Source organism: Ovis aries, chromosome 3 (assembly GCF_016772045.2).
Source record: "Ovis aries strain OAR_USU_Benz2616 breed Rambouillet chromosome 3, ARS-UI_Ramb_v3.0, whole genome shotgun sequence".
Classification (NCBI taxonomy): domain Eukaryota; kingdom Metazoa; phylum Chordata; class Mammalia; order Artiodactyla; family Bovidae; genus Ovis; species Ovis aries.
The window spans coordinates 45,245,001-45,260,608 of record NC_056056.1 but is presented as its reverse complement, the minus strand read 5'-3'; the positions used below and the strand labels follow the sequence as shown (position 1 = coordinate 45,260,608).

Below are 15,608 nucleotides of genomic sequence, written 5' to 3'. Positions count from 1 at the left end.
TTTTAGTTTTTCTCTTATTACTAGGATTCACTTTGATATTTTATGGGACAATTTGTAGACTTTCTGTGATTGGTTCCCTTATTTTGTTGTGATGTTCTAAGATACAGATGAAGCATTGGAATGCTTCAAATTGTAATGTAAACCATAGATCAGATTTCCTGATTTGGTTTGAAATTGGTAGTCTTAGTAGGAATATTATTTTGTAAATTTTGTGCTTACTCTAAGTATTTAAATATTACTACTAATACATTTTTTTATGCATGCTTAATGATTACAGTAAAACTCTTTGAAAACTGCTTATATAGATTACAATTAAATTAATCTCCTGTTGTATATCAGTAGATATCATACCAGTAATCACATTTGCAATTGAACTTCTGAGTTCTCGTATAAAATATGAAGATAATTGCTTGTGGTTTAATAGATGAGTGTTGCATATGCATTGCCTTTGTAAGTCAGCAGCAGGTAGCTTTGTAAACATGAGGGGTTCCATAAATGCTTATTAAATTGAATTCTTATAGCAGTAAAATGTCTGGCAATTACAGGTCAGAAAGTGAAATCCCTAATGTTTGTCTTTTCCTGTGAAAAGCTACAGGGAGGAAGAGACTCTTTTCTTCCCAGCCATGGCATGTCCCTGCAATGCTAACCTGCTTTGTTTCTTCCCTGTTTGAAATCATGCTGTTATTTCTGCAAAAAACAGTCAACCAGAGTCTTCCTAATTATGGAGAGCAGCCCGCCACCCCCCCCCCCACCCCCACCCCCGCCAAAATCTGTGTCTCTTGTCAGTAGTTCCTTCATGGCTTAGTATTAAATAATACTTTACTAGATACAGGGCAGTATACTTATAATTATTCAAGTACAGGAGAATGCTGATATTTAAGGAAATTTTAAAAAATTTTAACCCAAAATTAGGACTGCCTTTTACTTCTTTCGGTTTGAAATACCTACTCACCCTCTCACCACAGCCACCATCAAAGTCTTTTAGAAATCGGTATCATCTCTTTACCGCTGAGGGCACCTATAAACTGAGAATTAAAGCTTTAACATTCAATTCATGGAAGTATAAAATCAGTGACATTAGTGGTACATATTTCCTGATTTAATAGTAGATTATGAAGATGGGAGAAATTAACCCTTTTTTGCATAAAGTAAGGAGAATTTTTTAGCTTTAGTTACAGCAACTTTGTGAGATATTTTAGTGTATTTAAAGGCTGACTAATGTTAAGGCCTAATAGGCTTGACTTTTATCCTTTTTAAAAACACTCTTCCTACTTTTTTGTATACCAAAAAAGAAAACACATCTCAGTCTTCCTGTTTTTTGGAGTTAACTAATACATTGTTTACAGTTCTCAAGCATGCCAAGTGCTGGCATGTACATAGGACAGATTTCCAATTCAGACTATGGTTTATTTCATGGCAATAAGAAATAGGAATGAAAAAAAAAAGAAATAGGAATGCAAACTGGAATCTGAAAACACGTAGCATACATAATGATTTTTATCCTTGCTTCATTTTTCCCAAAATTCTTTTTTTATATGTATATAAAAGTCATAATGTTTTAATAATAAATTATTTAATCTTTATCTTGATTTGACCACAGTTCATCAGATATTGTTTTAAAAAGAAGCCTGGCAATATAAACTGACCAATTTGCATGAAAGTAATGATAATAGCATTTATTAAGAGTCTTATAATTAGAAAACTTATTAATCTTTATGAAAAATATCATTCACCAAATGGTCAGCATGTCTTTTATAATCATTTTATTAAAGAGTTGCTTTGAGTGAATTTTTTAAATGGAATTGTTTCCATTTGCTTCTGAACTATTTTATTAAATAAAGACTAATTTACTTGCTAAAAATAATTTGAAATTATTTATTTTTAAAGTTATAGCCATTTTTTATTTTAAATTTCTCTCCATATTTTATACATTGCAAAATACAATAATCTTTATTTCTGCCCTCTAATTAGAAGTTATTTGTGAACATATACCCTATTTCAATGCTGGGTATATATGTACACACATAAACATTGGATTCTAACAGTGTATACATGACTGTCTAAGATAATGTTAAGAGCATAATATGGCATTTTATGTCTAAATTTAATATACTAGAAGAATTGAAATTACAAAATAATATAATTTAGAATCAAATGCATTACCTCTTTTAAATACCGACTTTTTAATACCTTCTTTTATTATGTACAACCTATAAAGTTGCTAATATAAATATATGCATTAAATATGGGCTGAGGTTTTAAGGTAAGCATAGCTGCTATTAACCATAGAATGACTAAATGGTCTTTAGGCATGTTGACTATATTCTTTATGGGGACTGATTTTGGGGAAAAGCACATATATATGCTAAGAGACTAGATTTTATTTATTCTCACCACAAAAAAAAAATAATAATTTTGAGACATGATAGAATTGTTGACTAATGCTGTGATGGTAATCATATTGCAATATATGAATGTATCAAATCATCACATTGTACACCTTAAACTTACACAATGTTATATATCAATTTTTGAAAAAGGGATATAGTCAATATCCCTAAAGACTACTTAGTTATACTATAGTTACAGTATAGTAATTATAGTTATATAGTATGTAATATTGTTTATAGTAGATATATAGATGCAGAGTTATGCATATGTTTGGTCTTATATGTTATTTCACAACTCTAATGTCCTCTCTTTTTTAAAATATAGTAATATTTTTATGATGTCCTTTAAATTGATAGCTACACATCTAAATGTAGTTCACACAGTTATTCATAATGTTTACATATTTAACAGAACAAGACACTAAGTTGGCAGACTTGAAGCTGAAGAAACTCCTGGACACTCAGCCACAGGTGGCAAATTCACTTTCCAGCACTGCTCAGAAAGCTGTTAATGAAAGTCCAGAGCAAGACATTAAGGTAAATCTTACTTAAAATATTTCACTTGGTATCTGTGTATTTGAATTTCCACTGGTACTTTATAATCCTAAAGTCAGTTTCTTACCAAATTATTCACATTAAGATTAAGATATAAGAATTTTTATTAAATAGCTGATAAATTGAATGCCAGTATGATAATCAGTATGCATATACAGTTTTTCAGAGAAACTACTACTTCAAGTTGATATGTAAGTAAAAGTAAAAGCTGTTCTTGACTTCTATATGCATCTGTATTTTGCTAATGAGAACATTGTTAAGAGAATTCTAGCATATTCTGTCATCTGCAGCCTCTGACCTGTTAAGATGGATTAATATCTGAAGATGGTATGTGATTGAATATAAATTTTGAAGATACTTGCATGTGCTTTGTGCCAGTATAAATCTTACCTTGTGTAAGATTTTAGCCAGAATGACACATTGTAAGATGATGATAATGATGATTTGTAGTATTTATATTATCCCCTCTCAAGCTGTCCCCCCTTTTCCTTGCACTGTATCATTAATATTTCTCTAGCTTTAGGGCACTTCTAGTCTTGTATAACTTTTCACCCACCTGCGGACTGTGGGGACTGCCCTGCTGACTGAAAGGATTTCCTTTCCCTGACACAGAGATGCTTTGAAGTCCCAAAACAATGACTTTCATTGCTTTTCCCTTATACTGTCGGTTTCTATAAATTGGTGATGAAAGTGTGTGGCAGCACCAGAGGACTTTTGGTCTCTATCTTTGAACAAAAGGAAGCCTGGATCAGGTCTGATTTTTTTGCGTTCAATTTAGCTTTCTGCACTGGATTTAATGCAGAATGAAGCTGGCCTAAGAATAATACAATGGATTGAAAAGGCTAACTGAATTAGTGGGTTTAGAGGAATACATTTGTAAAGTGGCAGAAGTCCCTAGTCATAAAAAGGTTTCTTAAGATGGGATTTGCTAGCTAATCACACTGATATTTTAGCATGTTGCCAGGCCTCAAAAAATTTAGCTGTGTTTGTTTATTTTGGTAAAGACTTGAGTTTTACACTATTGGGCAGTTATTATGATACAGCAGTAGAACACACACTTTTCTTAAACAAATAAAAGCCATAATTGTTTCTATCCTAGCTACATAGGTAGTATATTGTAAGCATGATACTAATGTAAATATATAACTTAAAAAAATGAAACAGATATTTTCATTCTTAAGGTTTAATTATCTAAATAGATGCAGATGGTTTTGCTTTCCAAAAAGCCCTTAAATGTAGTTATTTTCAAACTTATTCCAACAAAAGGTGTGCTTTAAACAGCTTGTCTTTGTATGGATCTTTTTAGTTAAGATTTTTTTAAATGATGCTTATAAAAAACATATAGTCCATCTGTTCCCTTGAAGCTTTCAGCATTGATTTGGGGTTTTATTTTTTTTAATAAAATGCAGTTTACACGTTTATAAATGAGGCATTTTGTGTTTGTGGAAAAGGATAAACTGTTACCTTCCCTTGAGGATTCTGTATCCCAGGCCTCCTTGAGGCTAGAGAATAGGCCATTGGAGGACTCCCTCATTACTGATTGTCTCAATGCAGAGGAAGGGCAAAGTCTTGGTAGCTTTTGATAACCAGTTTCAGCATTCAGCAGGCTTAGCTATTAGTCATGCATCTTAGCCTTTCCCTATTTACTTTCAAAACACTTAATAAAAATAATAAAAGATTAGGTATAAAATGAAATATTTGTTTGGTACACAGCACCTCGGTATCTGCAGCTTCCACACACTGCAATGGTTCAGTCTTCTGGGATATTTCTTGTTGATAGAACCATTTGAATTTGTTACCAGTATTAACATAGGAAGCTCTGGAAAAGATAATTGTAGTTTCCTTAGCTGTAAAGGGCTTACTTACAAATCTGGCTTTGGAAAGTTATAGCTGATGAAATGCAGTTCAGTGGGGTAGTATTATAATCCTACCTTTTAGCCTTCATCCAGCATTAGTGGTTTATCTCAATGGGCATAAAATTAGAAACTAGTTCTTCTTGTCATACAAGTCTGTGAGACTGTACAAACCAATGGGGCAGAATAGTGAGGCTGTGGGGTGGGTCCCGGTAGACAGAGGTAATGTGGCATTCAAATGATGCATATCATCAGGAGAAGACAGGGAGGTTTACAGTATCTAATGAATCAAAGTTATCAAGGATGAGTCTCTGTTTAAACCCTGTCTCCCAAAGGTTTTGGTTACAGGCAACAGACCTTGTAGTTGCGCTGTTTAGAACTCTTTACAATCCTTTTTTTTTTCCAATATATTTCTAAATTGAAATTATCTTAAATCAGTAAAAGTTGTTTACTAATGTATAATCTCACATTTATAAAAAGATCAGGACTCTAAACACATTTGTTTTACTTTTAGAATGGCACAGAGGATCTTAGGACTGAGCGATTACAAAAAGCAACAGAACGGTTTAGAAATCCTGTTGTGTTCAGCAAGGATGCTACAGTCAAAAAGACTCAACTTCAGTCTTTCAGTCAATATGTTGAGAACAGACCAGGTAAGAACACTTTTTTAGATGTTTTCCCATCTTATAATTTAACAGTATTTAGCTGTGTGTGTGTGTGTATGTATGTATATATATATATATATATATATATATATATATATATGCTGATAATGTAAATCCACATTTTAATACACAACTATCAAGCTTTATAATAATTTTACATGTCTTTCCCTTTTTTTTAAGAGATGAAAAGGCAGAGATCAATACAAGAAGATACAAAGAAAGGAAATGAGGAGAAGGCAGCGATAACTGAAACTCAGAGGAAGCCATCAGAAGATGAAGTGCTTAATGTATATTAATTTTTTGTGTGGTTTCATGATTGCTGATAATTCCAAACTGTATGTGGAAATAGTGCCTTTATTTGTTAAAATGAGATGTTAGGTTTTTTAAGATGTCAATCTCCAGTGCATTCAAAGCAGAGTGAGAGGGGTGCACTGTTGAATTAGTCTGCAGTGTGGTGATAATTGTCAGATAAAAAAAAATGAATTTTTCAGAGTTCCACAGCCCCAGCTTCCTTGAGACATTTCCATCAGGGCACTTCCCATAAAGAGATTCCAGTATTGATCTACCAGGAGGATTTTAATTATTACAATAGCAGATACCGCAGAGCTGCAGTTAGAGGGAAAAGTCACATGAGACCTGCTAGAATTTCTCAGCCAACCCATTTTGTTGGCTTGGGTTAATGGGTGTTCAACCTTTCCATTATCCAGATCAGCCGTGAATTACTAGCTGAATGATGTTTGCATTAATATAATATATATGGTAATTTCTTCACTTAATTAACGGGGAGGTTCAGCTCAGTAGGGGTATGGGCTGATCATGTGTAAAATTGATTTGTGAGGGAAATATTTGATAGACCGCAGGGAGAAAGCTGCTTTTGATGGACAGCTGCGGGACAGAAGCAGGAAGAACAAGTTTTAACTTGAATTTTTGTCTGGAAGCATTGCTCTCTTTAATGGTGCTACTTTTTAAAATTATTATTATCTCCAGTTTGTGTAAATATTTTCGTTGTTTTTACTGTTAAAATTGTTTTTGCTGGATTTTAAAACCCTTGCAAATGTACTGAGAGTTACAAACTATGTTTTAGGGCTCTAAAAACTTCTCATTTTTAGGTTTTCATCCTTAAGTCATTTCACTAAAAGAATGTCTTAATACATAGAAGAGGTACCTCAGAAGAGGTACCTCGTATATCCTGATGAAATATTTAGTGTAATTTATAAGTTACAGAATATTTGAGTATACTGTATACTCCCACTATTTAAATCTGGCTATAAACTTAATGACTATTTTTAACTGAACTGGTGAGTAGAAGCAGTGAAGTTTATGTATTACTTATCACTTCCGTTTTCTTATATTTTTATTACTCTGGATGGGATTGAGAAAAGAAAAGTCCGTTTTGAAAATGCTCTAGTCTCTGGCAGATAGATACAAAAAGCATCCACCAAATTTTAGTTACCATTAGCATTTATTCTGTTCTTATAATTTTTGCTTTATTTCATATTGAGGTGAGAGAATATCCACTTTGTATGAATCTTGAAAAAATACAGTGACTTATTTGATCAGTCTATCCTGAGACATGATTTATCAGTTTCATGATTTTTAAAAAATATTTCAGTTTTCAGTTTGTCAGCTACCATAATCAGTTTAACAATAAGCTGGTTTAAATTGAGTTCACATTTACTAGTTCCAAAGATAAATAAGTTGTTCATGTGGTTAGACAGGTTTGTTGATTATGAGACTTCCAAAATATCCTATAATAACATAATTCTTGATTTAGTTTCTTGTTTAAGGAGTAACGAAAGATAATTCCTCGTGGCTTCTTAGAGATTAACATGCTCCTAGGTATGGAAGGGATTTGACAGAGGAAGGTTGCTCACATTAATTTCTCTGAATAAATGTTATAAGTGCTGATAGTAGTAGTGGCAGTGGTAAGAGTAATCACTTAACGCAGTTCTTTAGTGTTTGTCAACTACTTAGGAAACTTACCCTAGAAATGCCACAAGATAAACATTCCAAAGGGAGCTGTAATTAATCAGTTTGGTACTATACCACAAATAACCCTGCCCCTAATGATTTAAATTTGTAATATGGAAATAAATATTAAAGTTTACTGGTACTTTATAATAGAACTGCTACTTCAAATAGAACTTCTAAGGATAATCTTTTTTTAACATGCATGGTTATAAAAAGTGAAATTTCAGATTAAAATCCAAATTTGGTTACATGGAAGATTAACCAAATCAATGTACTGGTAGCATTAGATCCAGTGTAGCAAGGTTTGAAACCACCTGTCAAGTTAGAATTCACAGTTACAATAATTAGTAATACATCAACACAATGACATGTTAAAGTACAGAAGCCAGCTGGAGGGGAAATTGGAGATATTAGAAACTTCTCTTTCATCATTTTAAAAAATGTTTTTAAAAATATAGTCACTATGAAAAGAAATGTATCTTTTTAATTTTATATTTCTGTAAGAACAAATCTGATATTCTTCCAGATAAATTCTTTAAGAATCAATTCCTTAGCTAAACTCCATTTTTGTATATTATACTTTTGAATTAAGGATGTTATAATTGTTTGTTTTGACAGCCACCAAGGGGAAAATTATCTGTCTTTGTCCACGCTTAATAACTGACTCAACTCTAGGAGAAATTTTTCTAACTCAGTGTTTACTTTTTAAACCTGGGTGTTAAATTATAAATATAATACTAAACAGCTGAGGTTTTCTCTATTTACAAAAGTTTTGCTATATATAATACATATGAAAATGTTTTGAATCACAAGGCGTTGATTTTTGGTACTAAGGGTGATACTAAAGGCGTATTTGGTTCTCTAGGTAAGTGCTTTACTAAGTGTTTGCAGAAAGGAAAAAATGCAACTTACAAGTGATTTTTTTTTTCCTTCCTGTTTGTTCTCGTTAACAGAAAGGGTTCAAAGACACCAGTCAGTATGTTGTAGGAGAATTGGCAGCACTAGAGAATGAGCAAAAGCAAATTGACACCCGTGCCGCGCTGGTGGAGAAGCGCCTTCGCTATCTCATGGACACAGGTACGGTGCCCAATTACACTGTAAACAGTTTTGGCAAATTGAGCGTTCACAAACTCTTATAGAGTTTTGGAAGTGTGAATCTTTGAAGCCTGAATGTTCAGCAGAACTGCCTTGAAAATAAAAAGGCTGCGATTTGCAGCCACCTCTCTGGGCCCTGGTGATAAGAGTGCCTTCATGGGAAGTGATAACTCGCCCTGATACCGTGTGAGCCAGCACTATTGAACAGTGTGCTCATCCATGCAGAGTTGGAATACACATCTGTGCCTCATTGATATGCCACTGCTTAAAAAAAAAGTAAGATCTTCACTGTTCTACTGATTCATTGGGAAAAAAAAAGATTTGGCCAGCTAAAGCCATGTACTGCATGAAACAGAGCACTATGCATAGGGGACGGCTCCATGGACTAGATCACTGAAATTTGAGAATACTATCTGGTTACTGATGCCCCGCAATTTTTTTTTCAAGAGAACAGCTTTTTAAAAATCTGTAATACTTTGTGTCACAGTTGCATTTGAAAGGATTAAGGTATATAGGAAGGTTTGTAAAAATGGTTTAGAGCAGCAAGTTAGCTCCTAACCAGAGGATAGATTGGCATTTAATGCTGATTGCCAATGGTGATTGAATAGGTCTAAGTGTGCAGTAAGCTACTGTGGTGGGGTGCAGGAGGGGGGTACTGTGTATGTATTTTTAAGAAGTACATACGCATATGTTTCTTTAAAATGCTGCTCCTACAAAGGGGTAAAAATGGGAAATAAATTGAAATTCATACCAAAGTAAAAGTAAACTATGTTGTTAAAAAATGTCAAAATCTAAGTAGAAAATCTATTCCTCTAATTAATTGCTTTAATTTTATGTTAAATAGATTAGTAAATTACTAGTGGATTAGAATTGGAAAGCTTTCTTGAACTATTTCTTCTCTATCTGCCAAAGATGTGTTTGCAACTAATAAACTCCTTCAGAAATAATCACTTAAATGGGACATTTGAAAATTGCCTGCATTAGTGATAGAACACACTAGACTGTGAAGAGGCCTTTGGTTTTGTATGACCAGATTGGTTTCAAACTGTGTTCTGTGAAGACTTTAGGGCTTTTTTCATAAAAGAGCATTGTGTCACAAGAGAAAAGACTAGAAATTCTGTTTCCTTTCCTTCTTTCATGCTTGGAACCTGATTTATTGAGGGTTCTAATCAGAACAGACATTACCAGTGAAGCTTTGTAGTGGCCCTCGTCCCAACTATAAATCATTTATTATCTGAAACACGTCATGGACTACAGACTGACTCTAGAATCTCTTCAGGGTTTTATATTCCATGCTACACAGGACAGAATCTGGTCTAGACTGAATCCGCTAGACTTGATTCCCCAGCTTGATAAGCTACAAGAATTCTCCTGGATCGTATCAAACCTCCTCCAGCTCAAATAATGGTCACCAAGATTTGCCTAAAGCCTATTTAGCATCTGAATTAAAAGGTAAGGTGTTAGAAAGGGAAAGCATATATTTATCCTTTTCCTTTTGGATGTTCCAGTGCTTCTAACTTTTCATTTATTATAGAAGTTAGCACCTTTCTCTGATATGTTAGAGTTTTCATTTACTTTCTGAATCTCAGCCTTAGAATTAAGCAGAGCAGATAGTATCCATATTCTTCATTTACTTTCTGAATCTCAGCCTTAGAATTAAGCAGAACAGATAGTAATCATATACTTTACATGATAAAACTAAGGCTCAGATAGGGGAAATGGCTCATATAAGACGGCTTAATTACTAATGGCTGAGTTAGGGCCTGAACCCATTTGTAGGTTTTCTAGTTCTTGAGACAGTTCTCTTTCTCTCTCTCTCTTTTTTTAATAGCAAAAAAATACTTTATTAGCTATTTCAGTTTTTATATACTTGTGGATACTGACTATATACAGTTTTTAATTGTATTGATTTGAAATTCACATATAAAATTAACCATTTTAAAATGTACAGTTCTGTAGCATCTAGTACATTCACAGTGTTGTGCAATCACCACCACTATTTCCAGAGTTTTTCATCACCCTAAACAGAAACTGTGCTTATTAATTCCTCACTTCCTCCTCTCAGTCCCCTGGGACTCACTAATCTACTTTCTGTTTCTCTGAATTAGTTTTATTCTAGATATTTCATATAAGTGAAATCAAACTACAGTTATTCTTTTGTGTCTGACTTCTTTCAGTTACTATAATATTTTCAAGGTTCAACTATATTGTAAGATACCACTACTTAATACCTTTTTGTGAAAGTGAAAGTCACTCAGACTATACAGTCCATGGAATTCTGCAGGTCAGAATAGTGGAGTGGGTAGCCTTTCCTTTCTCCAGGGGATCTTCCCAACCCAGGTCTCCCGCATTGCAGGCAGATTCTTTACCAGCTGAGCCACAAGGGAAGCCCAAGAATACTAGAGTGGGTAGCCTAGCCCTTCTCCAGCGGATCTTCCCGACCCAGGAATCGAACTGGGGTCTCCTGCATTACAGGCGATTCTTTACCAACTGAGCTATCAGGGAAGCCCTATTCTTGTTGTGGTTAAATAATATTCCATTGTATATATATGCCATATTTTGTATATTCATTCATCCATTGATGGACATTTGGGTTGCTTCCACCTTCTGGCTACGATGAACATGGTCTCAAATCATCTCTTTGCATCTCTTCAGTTTGAGGGGTTGGAATTACTGAGTCATATGGTAATTCTCTATTTTTTATTAAGAAACTGTACTCAGTTTTAAAAGGGCTATGAAGTTTATTTAGAAGTTGATTTGTGGAACTGAGGATACATTTTCCAAAACAAGCACTGTTATAAGCATCTACAGGCTAGACAAACCCACACAAATATATTAATTTAAAATATAAATATAATAATAATAATAGTTATTATTAGACCTGAGTCCTAGGTTCTTAAAGCTTGAGCAGCTCGGGGCTTTAAGCACCAACTCCTTTAACACTGAAGCTCTCGCATCTTGAGGAGGAGGAGGGTGGGGACTGGTTGGTGGCCCAGACTTCTGTGCATTTTTCTTTACTTGTTGGAAGAAGACTCTAGCAAAAAAGTAGCAAAGGATTGTAAGAGAGATCCTCAGTCAGTACTACAACAAGAGGGGGAGATAGCAGGGATGAGACTGGCCATGACATGGGAAAGGCTGGAAAGATGCCAACATTCATTTAGGGGAGAGGCATCAATAGTAGAGTCAACTCAGCTGTGGGGATTTATACGACTAGTTCCTTCTGAAATTGAGTAATCCTAAATCAGTGATAGTCTGAATATTAAATAACAATAGTATGTGAGAGATAGAGTGTGTGAGACTGTGTGTGTGTATGTGTGTATTTCTGCCATCCTATCTTAGGGTCTATAAAACCCTCATGCAAATGATGGAGAATTTTTTTCCATAAGCAATGTTTTGTGGGTTTTGTTTTTATTTTTATTTTGTAGTTATTGCAGAGGAGGAATTTTTAAATTTCTAGCACATAAAGTTTATAACAGTTAGTTCCTTGGGAACAGTAAAGCTTATTAGAAACATACATGTGTTCTAAGCTGATGTTTTATAAGTATAGGACTAAAGAATCTGAACCAGCAATATTGTTAGCTTTGCAAAAATGGAGTTTGAAATGGGAATGTTGATGAACCCTTTTACTAAAGTGCTACAGATAGTGTTACTCTAATGAATGGTTTTTCTTTCCCATTCCTAATCTGTTTTCATGTGATGGTTATCAAACTTTCTTACTGTAGGACAGTAGTGTTTTAAACTAATTAATAATTTGGGGGTATTAAATGACAATATTTTATTTATATTTTAAGTGTAAAAATTAAATATCTTGAGGGGGAAATTGCGATGAAATGGCATCTTCTGGCTTTCTAACCTTTAAGCACTGAAAAGTGATCATGATTACCTCCCTAAGTCCCTTGGCCACAAATACTGATTCTGTAGCTTTTTGTAGACTAACCACTACAAAAATCTAGCAACTGGCCATTTAAAAATATCAAATATACTCAGGGGAAAAAGAATGAAAAGAGATAACTTTTCTCTACATTCCTCAGAATGTTTCTTTACCTCAGCCTTTGAGGAATCAAATGTCGTAAATATTAAAGCTTCTTTAAAGCAGGAAATTGGGCCCACAAAAACATAAAAATGAAAATTTTGACTTGTTACTAGGAACCCTTCTCACTGAGTCTTCAGAATTACTCATTGTCTTTACCTAAAGATAACAATCATAGCCAGTATTTATTACATGCTTCTTATATATAAGTCTGGCTTTATGGAAAATGCTTGATGTATGTAACATTAAGGACAAGGAAATGTGTGTAACACATTATCTCTCACAATGGCCCTGTGGGATAGGTTCAATTTAATAACTGGGACTACAAATAATCACATTTTTAGGGAGGAAACTGAGGCTCAGAGAAGGTAATAACTTGCCTTCAAATGGTAGTGCCAGGAGTCCAACCCAATCTGAGGACTCTGGAGCCCAACCTCGAGACACCACATGACATGGTCTCTGCTTCACATCTCATCTTAGAAGTTAACTTCCAATTTTCCTGGAGTCTTATTACTAATTCTGTATACCCTTTTATCACCATTTCCTGATTTATAGTTAGCAATTCAGAAGAAACAGATCAGTATTCATTTAGCTTATGAAAAAAGTCACTTAACCAACTCATTTGGCCCATTAGAGACGTAGCACACTCATATACCTCTTAAAATTATTTCTCTTCCCTGGTCATCACCATGTAATGTACATGAAAATCAGGCTACAAAACATCCTCATTTGCAATAACCAAAGAGATGAAAACAAGCTTCCCTTCAAAAGGAACATCTAGCTCTTTGCTAATCTTTAGAAAGTTCTATACTTGAACATATTTAGACTTCAGAGAGTAGTTTTCAATCAGGCATCATCTGCTTATGAATACCTGAGGGTGGTGGTCTGAGGTGTGTTAAAAGTAAAAATAACTAAAACTTTAAGTGACTGACTTCTAAAATATTATAATTATTTTATATTAGCAGCTTACAATCTATGACACTGGATATGTATGTACTTTCATATGTTAAAGCCTCTTAGTTTTACTCTTAAAAATGTGATCTAGATCTGTTTCAAATGAAATGTAATCTCAGCTATCTTTTTTTAAAAAAGGAATAGTTTATCAGTACCTTATAGAAAATTAGTGCTTCAGTGGCATGAATACTGGTTCAGTGTCCTGTCTCTTGAGTAGAGTCTAATACTTGAAATTATTAGATTTCCAGAGGGTTTTATACTTCTGTTCCTGAAATACTGTATGTGATAATAAAAGAGTTTCTCTGTGGATGGGGAAGAAAAACAGTATGCGCAGAAGGTGTGAAAAAGAAAAGGCATTTGTGTGATCAAGGTATAGAGTAATATAATTTCAATCTCAATGATTTATTTTCCCTTCATAATGACCAACCTTAAATTATTACAAAGACAGAATTATCTTATTATGATAACAATGTACCTTCTATGTTACAAATAGTATATTCTATTAATAGATGGATTTTTGGATGCTGTGACTCATTGAGTAAGTGCAGATTTCAAAATATATCTCCTAAGTATTAAAAATCTTCCTTAGGGTCTTGTAACTATCTCATCCTATGTGTATCTCTTTTGGGTTCTTTTATCTGTATTTTCTCATTTCTAACCTAAGAAAAGCTTGCATTCTAACTTTTACTGTAATTATATATTTGGTCTACATTCTAAAAATATTTTTAATGATTAGCCGTAAGCTTCTAAGTTCAGTTAGATATAAATTTAGTTATTAATAGGCACTATTCACTATCCGAGCTCTGTAGATATCAGATAATGAGCATGTTTATGGTGCTATATAAGGATTAATTAAATAACAAAAACTCTATTGACCACCAATGGTAAATATAATTGAATTAGCAGAGCAGTAAAATAAGTGTAGACAAAATAAATATAGACAAGAGAATATGGGAAAGCATCTGTAATGTTTTAGATTAATAGGCATGCAGAATTCTTCACATTTTTTTATTACGTTGTCCCTAGATGAATTCAAAGTAATTGGGGTGGTTAATTTTATTTACACAGAGCCGTTCACAGCGCATTAAATAATAGAGATAATTGAACAAGAATTGTCAAGTGTGTACTGATATCAGACATATTACAGAAGGGAATGTGCATAAAACTTCATTTCTATGCAGCCATTGTTTATGGTAATTAAGTACACAGATTTATCCCTTGGTTGCCTTCCAAGCTTATGGCAACTGCTATTGTTGTGCTCCATTAATATGTAATCAGGAAATAGTTTAATTTTCTAATCTGCAGTTTGAGAATTCACTTTCTAACAACTCTTAATTACTGCATTGCCCTAATGATGCTCATGGTTATGAAAATTGAACCAATAAACTCAGTGGAAGAAGCCAGAGGGGATTATAATTCCAGAGGTGGTGCTTACTTAATAAACTTGTTATGCCTTCACCAGAGGGAGCTCAGTGTCCTTCAAAAGCATTTAATATTTTAGAATTTGCATCTCCACTGTGTAAGGAGTTAAAATATTTAGGAGGAGGTATTATTCTAAAATCTGTCAGTGAAAAATGAGATAATATTATATTGGTGCCTTTAAAGCATTTTAGTATTAAAATTAATTATTTAGGGAATAGGTCATGAAAGATGTACCTTTTTCAAATTTACTTTCTGCTATTTACTTTCCTAACTACCTTAATGCATAAAAGATATATGAGAGCTATCTATGAAGTATTTGAGTCGCTTTTTGTTTTGACTGATTATTCCACTTTTGACTCTATATGTAACTCCTCTTTTTCTCTCTTATCTTTCTTCTTCTTCCCAACTGGCTAGATTTTAATGGCTCACAGAAATTTTGTTAGTCTTATTTTCTGAGAACAAAGATCTCATGGAAGTACAATTTCTTTTCACCATATCTTAAAGAAAAGAAGGATATATCATATATTATCAAGATAAGATATAATATGTAGGAAAGACTTCTTCCCTTTCATGATCTTTTTTCCCCACAATGTGGTCTCCCAAAACCAAGTAAGAGTGGTTGGTAACAGCACAGATTCTACTAAACATTTACCTATCAAGAACATGAAAATAA

At 33.6% G+C, this 15,608-nt stretch overlaps 1 protein-coding gene across 24 annotated transcripts in view; it reads left to right on the top strand.

The window, feature by feature from the left end:
* The window catches only part of EHBP1 (EH domain binding protein 1), a 356,949-nt gene that overhangs the window by 304,118 nt on the left and 37,223 nt on the right, over window positions 1-15,608 (top strand). For 23 of the 24 annotated variants that reach the window (XM_060412059.1, XM_060412056.1, XM_060412046.1 and 20 more), the window contains 4 exons: window positions 2,803-2,927; window positions 5,313-5,451; window positions 5,644-5,750; window positions 8,388-8,511. In XM_060412059.1, coding sequence (XP_060268042.1) covers window positions 2,803-2,927; window positions 5,313-5,451; window positions 5,644-5,750; window positions 8,388-8,511 — 495 coding nt within the window. Of the gene's footprint in view, window positions 1-2,802; window positions 2,928-5,312; window positions 5,452-5,643; window positions 5,751-8,387 lie in introns of all 24 variants that reach the window. The other variant, XM_060412060.1, reaches the window with a different exon arrangement.